This window comes from Pinus tabuliformis, chromosome 9, assembly GCF_031772625.1.
Source record: "Pinus tabuliformis cultivar Carrire ecotype Pingquan chromosome 9, CPIR1, whole genome shotgun sequence".
NCBI classification, from domain to species: domain Eukaryota; kingdom Viridiplantae; phylum Streptophyta; class Pinopsida; order Pinales; family Pinaceae; genus Pinus; species Pinus tabuliformis.
This window is the reverse complement of record NC_142307.1, coordinates 1,969,493,585-1,969,500,331: the sequence shown is the minus strand read 5'-3', so window position 1 is coordinate 1,969,500,331 and position 6,747 is coordinate 1,969,493,585. Positions and strand designations below refer to the sequence as shown.

General features: G+C 34.9%; 1 protein-coding gene across 1 annotated transcript; it reads right to left on the bottom strand.

The window, feature by feature from the left end:
- Nucleotides 1–3,835: 3,835 nt before the first annotated feature.
- LOC149156883 (early light-induced protein 1, chloroplastic-like) lies at nt 3,836–4,735 on the bottom strand. The gene is made up of 2 exons (XM_089445351.1): nt 4,523–4,735; nt 3,836–4,366 (listed from the first exon to the last, which is right to left on the bottom strand). Exons 1-2 carry the CDS (start codon nt 4,661–4,663, stop codon nt 3,983–3,985), a joined length of 525 nt encoding a protein of 174 aa, XP_089301477.1. The 5' UTR covers nt 4,664–4,735; the 3' UTR covers nt 3,836–3,982.
- Nucleotides 4,736–6,747: the final 2,012 nt, after the last annotated feature.

Genomic DNA, 6,747 nt, shown 5'->3' with positions numbered 1-6,747 from the left:
TCTCTATCCACAATTTCTATTTCTAAGTTTTTATTCATATATATTAAATTTCACATTATTCATCTCTATCCACAATTTTTATTTCTATTTCCAGGTTTTTATTCATATATATTAATTTTCACATTATTCACATAATGTACAAAGGACAAGAGGAAAGGACACTGAATTTCAACTCTTATCTCTATACACAATTTCTATTTCTAGGTTTTTATTTTTGCTCTAAAAAATGATATGTCATTAATATTCACATTATTCACATAATGTACAAAGGACAAGAGGAAAGGACACTGAATTTCAACTCTTATCTCTATACACAATTTCTATTTCTAGGTTTTTATTTTTGCTCTAAAAAAATGATATGTCATTAATATATTAAAAAACTATGAGATATAAATTGATAGGTTTTAGTGGGGTTTAGTTTTCATGAGGTTTTTATTTTAAATCTTATTGGAAGGGGTTGAGGGTGAAAAGCATTGATAAAGATTAAAAGAAAGTTGTGACATGAAATATCAAGTTGCATAATCCTAAAAATAAACTTATTATCATCAACTCTTAAAAATAAACTTATTATCATTTTATTTATAAAATAGAACTAATGTAAAAGGTCGTGAGTATGGCAAGGATCATCCTTCAGGACAGAGTACACTACAAAACTTTTGAATGAAACTTTCTTAAGGTCACAAATCATAAGGTTGAGGCATCGGTTCTTTTTCAAATAGCAAAGCTACTTGACACAAGGAAAATTAAGAGTTTACTAGTCATTGGTGATTTGGTTGTAGTTATCAAAATGATTTAAAAATCATCCTAAGTGAAGGCAAACATGTATTATGAGAGCTCAATCTTTGGGCACATCAATAACTTAACGTGGCCTCTAGTTCAAGATCATTGCTTAATCCTTTTACCATATTTAAAATTTCTAAGTGATTTATTTAGATGAGACTTGGTATAAAGTTATGATCAAATAAATCGCTTTCATAAACATTATTATTAATTATAATTATATAATTATAATAATTACTATTTATAATTACCTTAATAGGCATGGTTTATATTAGAATTGGGCTTGGGGACTTTCAAATCTTTAAATTGTGGATGGTGGAAATTTGATAATGTGGGAATATTTTTCTTCTAATACATGATCGAATGGATGGAATAGAAAGTTTGCCATGTTTTTCAGTTTCATAAGTTAATTCCTAACTTTAATTTATTAAATTATAATTTGTGAACCCTCAGTATGTGTTGCAATGACTTGGTTATGAATAGTGTCTACACTAAACATTTTAGCTCCATAAAAATAATAAAATATAATCATTTTGTTGCACAAACTTCTTCCATTGACATTCCCCTTGGCTACGCATTATGTTCCAATCCATTCAACTCTTCGTTCATTTGAGCAATCAATTTGAATGTGGGTGTCGTTAAACACCAATCCCTACATGTTTTCAACTCTTACTTCCACCCAAGAAGTAAGGGGTGAAAGCATGTGGGGATTCAAATACACACTTTCACCCCTACCCTCAATCCATCCACCAAGTGGTAGAAGTAAGGGGTAAAGTGTGTATTCAAAAATGCACACTAACTTAGGTGGAAGTAATGGTTGAAAGCACACTTTCAAAGCCCTCCCCACAATCCACAAGAAGGAACTCACCCCCACTCTGGGTGGGGGCAGGTGGGTTGCACATTTTCAAACCCCACCCTCACTCAATGCACACTTTCACCTATTGTCCCCACCTAACACACTTTCATGCCCCAACCCCATCCTCACAAGGTGGTGGTAGAGAATGAAAGTGTGTATATTTCCACCCCCACCCCCACTCAATGAACACTTCCACTCTCCACCCCCAACCCCACTAGAAGGGGAGCAAGGGATGAAAGTGTGTATTAAGTACAAGGTGGGGGATGAAATTGTACATGCTTTAACCATTCACCCGAACTCATTGGACACTTTAAATGGGATGTGGACATCAAAAGTATGCTCACTTTCACCCCTGAGCTAATCTCAATGCACACTTTCAACTTCCAGCGTCGTGTAAGTTTAAGAGAGAGAGAGAGAGAGTGTGTGTGTGTGTGTGTTTATCTATAGATATAAGGAAAAACAACATTTCAAACCCATATTTATGGTCTAGGAACATAAACAAAAACAATATTTTAGGCTTGTTGTCGCACAAAGTTTCTAGGCACCGCGGAAACACTTAGAGTAAGGATGCGACAACAAGGCCCTAAATATGTTTCTAGCATAATGGTCAAGGCACAAGATTATAGACGATCATGCATACCCTAAACAAACAATCATTACCCTACAAATATAATGTTGAGGCACCAATATACAATGTTGTGCACTAAAGGTAGGCCTCCATACCTTAACTATGGTGGGGATGAAATGTGGGGCCTTAGGCCCGAGAGATAATTTTAGTGTGCATGGCTATACAAGAGTCTTAAACCACCATACACACCTATACAAGAAATCTTCAGCCTAAGAACATAATATGGGCATCATTTTGAGGTTAGTATTCCAAGATCAACATTAAGGCTAGAATTAAGAATTATGGTTTATACATTGCTTCTAAAGCCATGGGTTATATATATATATATATATATATATATATATATATCCATAAAAAACCTTGATTCTATGACTTCTAAATTAAATTATATATGAAAAATCCTTACTTTTAAGGCCCATAAATTTTACATATTACCCCCACAACATCACACAAGTCATATAGATGGAACGTTTGGCCTACATGTTAGATATTCGAATTATTTCGAGAGTTTATGTACCAAAATGGATCTTGGGACCCTAGATATAATCTAATGATGAAAATTGATAACAAAGTACTTGTATGACTTGCGGGCCATGCACATAATCCCAAAACATATAATATGAACCCAATATATGGAATATGGAATCTTTGACTTATAAGTAAAATATTAACATCATTTTGAAATATTGTGCAATAGGAATACTAGAAATAGGCCTCGAGACCCTAGGCATGGTTTAGGAATGAAAAAAGCTAAATTACTTTTATAAAATATGAATCATGCATAGACTTTGAAATACTACAAATACTCAATAAGAAGATTCTTTGACTTGCCAATGAAATATAAACATTGTTTAAAAGAATTGTCATTTAAAATATTTGGATATAACCTCATTTAATAATTTTACAACATAAATCTGATATTCAATAATCAATAATCAAATCATAATTGGATGCTAAAATCCAAATATTAAACCCTACCACTTGTTTTTAAAACTCCCAAGTTATTCATAAAACATCAATCTCCTACAAAACATCAAACCCCTGCTCAATGATTTGTAAAAAGACTTTGTCAAGTTTAAGCGCATTAACCAAATCTATGATAGGTAAAAGAAAAACGCTAATGTAAACATTTATATGTTACTTTCATGGCTCTGAAGTCAAAACTTATACTAATAATTTAAGAAAAGAAAATATAATATGTAATATACTTTAAAGTTTTTTATTTATGAAGTTTAATAGTGTTTTTACTTATAAATGTTAATGATGTTGTTAAAATTACAGTACCTCATTTTTATATATAACTTTAATATAACTTTATTTAATAAGATTTTAGATATCTTTTATGGAAGGATGGAAAATTATAATTAATTTTGTTTATATATGTATTTAAAACCTTTTGCAACAATAAATCCAAAAACATTTTACAATAGTGGAAAGTCTAAAATATATATATATATATATATATATATATATATTTTTTTTTAAATCTGTCGTATCTGAGGTTAAAATATCTTTTTTAAAGAGCTTAATATATCAAACAGATAAAGAAGCGATCTGTCTCATAAACTATCTTTAATCTAAAAAAACCTTAAAATAATTTATTTCTTTCTTTCTTCCGGCTCATCATTTCAAAATACTATATGAAATATAATTTTCGGTCACACGGACAGTTTTACAAACATTAGAAGCAGAAATAAAGAGACCCAAAGAGGGGTTTCTCAAACAAGCGGCCCGCCTTTCAAGAACTCAGTGAGGGCCAGCGCCAGAAGGCCCACCATCGCAAGCCGACCATTCCACGTTTCAGCATCGGAAGACATGAGAGCCTCAGATCTGCTCTCCCTCGTCACGCCCTTCAACATCGGTATCAGCGACGCAGCGGTGAACACGGAAGCCGTCACCAGAAACCACAAAACCCCGCCGTTAGTCAGCTGAGAGAAGAGGTCTTTGCCTGTCGCCGCCTCCACTCCGACGGCCGACACGAAGCCGAGCATGGCCAGCCTCCCGTTAATCGTCTCCGGCGCTGGCCCACTGAACGCAAAAATATCACGAAACTTCGGTGCCAATGGTGGGCTTGGAGGCGCATCACTGGGCTTAACTTCCGGCTTTAATCAAAGAAATTATGTTAGTGTTAATAGATTTTAAATGAGATTCAGTGTAAAGAAAGCAATTGCTAAACTTTACTAATTAGTTTCAGAAGCACCTGTTAGATTCTCAGTCTTCAAAACATTACAGACAAGGTAAACTTTTTGTGAAATTACCTTGCCCATACACTGAATTCGAATACCCTTTCTATGCCCAGCAAATTGGTTCGTTGGAATAGATCCCCCGACCTTGTGTACATGAGGCTGTTGTTTAAACGATAACAAGGCGAGGCAGGAGGCTCTGGGGGTAACGGCCATGACTGTAGATCGATTTACTCTCGCACAGATCGAAAACGCCAGGCAATGCAAAGACAGATGTAGATTACTGGGGTGGGTCAACTTATAATATTGTTATTGACTATGGTTCAGCGTTGGGTTAGAACCTGACTAAGTCCGTGAGTCTAATCGGTGGAATAGAGAAGTTGCAGGCAAGGAAAATGGCGATTGCGTGACTACCGGCGGGAACTTAGACTGAGTTTTCTGGAGCAGAGAAGGCCACGTTTATCATTTCTATGTTTATTCATGTCCACAGGTGGGAAGCTCTTTGTAAATTTGTATTGCTTACAGGACCTAGGCCTTCACAAAAAAATTTAATATTCAAGGCGCGTCATTTTACTGTTTGTCAGCTTTTACGGATTTTTCATGTGAACAGGTATGATCTTTAGTACCTACGTGCATACGGTGTAGGATAACTCTCATTTTAAGATGCCATTTAAGCTACTACTCATGATGTTTGCGTCAGGTCCGTGACATGGACTCCATGAACGTCAACGGCAATGACATCTTATGCAACTTGCATAATTTTGAGGTCAGGGCACATTTACATAAATTTTGAACAAGTCCACCTTGGTGGAGGAATTGCTTGATTGTTATTTTTGGAGGGAATTTGGGAAGTCTACCGAGGTTGAGGAATTGCCTCATTGTTAGGGTGAAAAAATTTCAAAAATCACTGGTGATTCGATTCTTCTATCGAATCATCAATTGTTGTGCTATTCAATAACCCCCATCCTTTATTTATTGATTTAATAGTATATGTTCTATTAAGAAATGGGGACCTTTATAAAAAAAAACTTTTCAAGAAAATTTAACACTTAGGGGCTTTTTTTTAAATATTTTAGAAATAAATCAAGATATCAAGTGAAATCCCTTTAAGGCTAGCAATTCTTGCATTTTCGCATACTGTTGGACCAAATGTGTTAAAGGTTAAATAACAAACAAAATCCATGAATTACAATGGAAGGGATCATCATATTTAACTTAGATATCATTAAAATTTTCATTCAAAGCTAAGACGTAATACATTTCCTAAAAGATGAAGCGCTTATCGCAATCGCATATTGGCTACAAAAGACGCAACTCACAAAACCATCATAATATGTGAATTGCAATATTGCGGTAAAGCAATCCAATACTCGACACTTTACTCAAAAGCCAATCGTATAAACTGCAAAGGTTTGCGAAGTGTGATAGAACCTGGACCCGATATAAACAAATATTATAAACTATAAGTTAAGTTTGGCGCTTAGTAAAAATGCACTTAATGAAGGAATTATTCATTTATGCAAGGTACGCTCTAAACAATGAAACGTACGCCGCTCAACTCGCATCTCGTTGAATTTTAAACAACTCTGGGAAAACGCACAAACCAAAATGCGAGATTGCGATTTGCGATAATCTTATCGCAATCGCATAATCAACGTTTTCACACTTAAAACTCGCCACCTTAAAGTTTTTCCTTTCCCATTTACGATGTGGTAGTTTAAATGAGTAATAAAGGCAATGATAAAGGACCTTAGTGCGTATTTAATAAGTTTAATGGAATTTATGTTAAGAGTGGCTCAACATGATATGATATCTTTTCATCTACGTTTTGAATAAAAGCTCCTTTCTTGTCACCTTTCAAGGTTAACTGTATTATTTAATTCTTGTTGTCATTCTCTCTTTGTGTATATCCGAGAACTTCCATTTGCTCCATTTCAGGTAACCTCCGTAGAAAACATCGTTACAAAGAATGGCGAAGAAGAGAAAGGTGACTACATCTCATAAATCAGACATGGTACCGCTTTTCTTCGATACAACATGTAGCAGAGTTGGGAGAACCATGACATGGGAAGCCATGTATGACCTGTTAGAAGAAGAACAACCCAGGCCATTGGTAACAAAGTCCACCACTGATGCTCAGGAGTCCTCTGATGCCTCTTATTTCGAAACAACATGTTCATTCTTATACCGAAGAGCTGCGAGACCGAAGATAATACAATACACGGATATGGTGAAATGGGTAATTGACAAGGTAGACATCTCAGACAAAACCTTCAGGAACAAAAGGCAATAGGTCACGG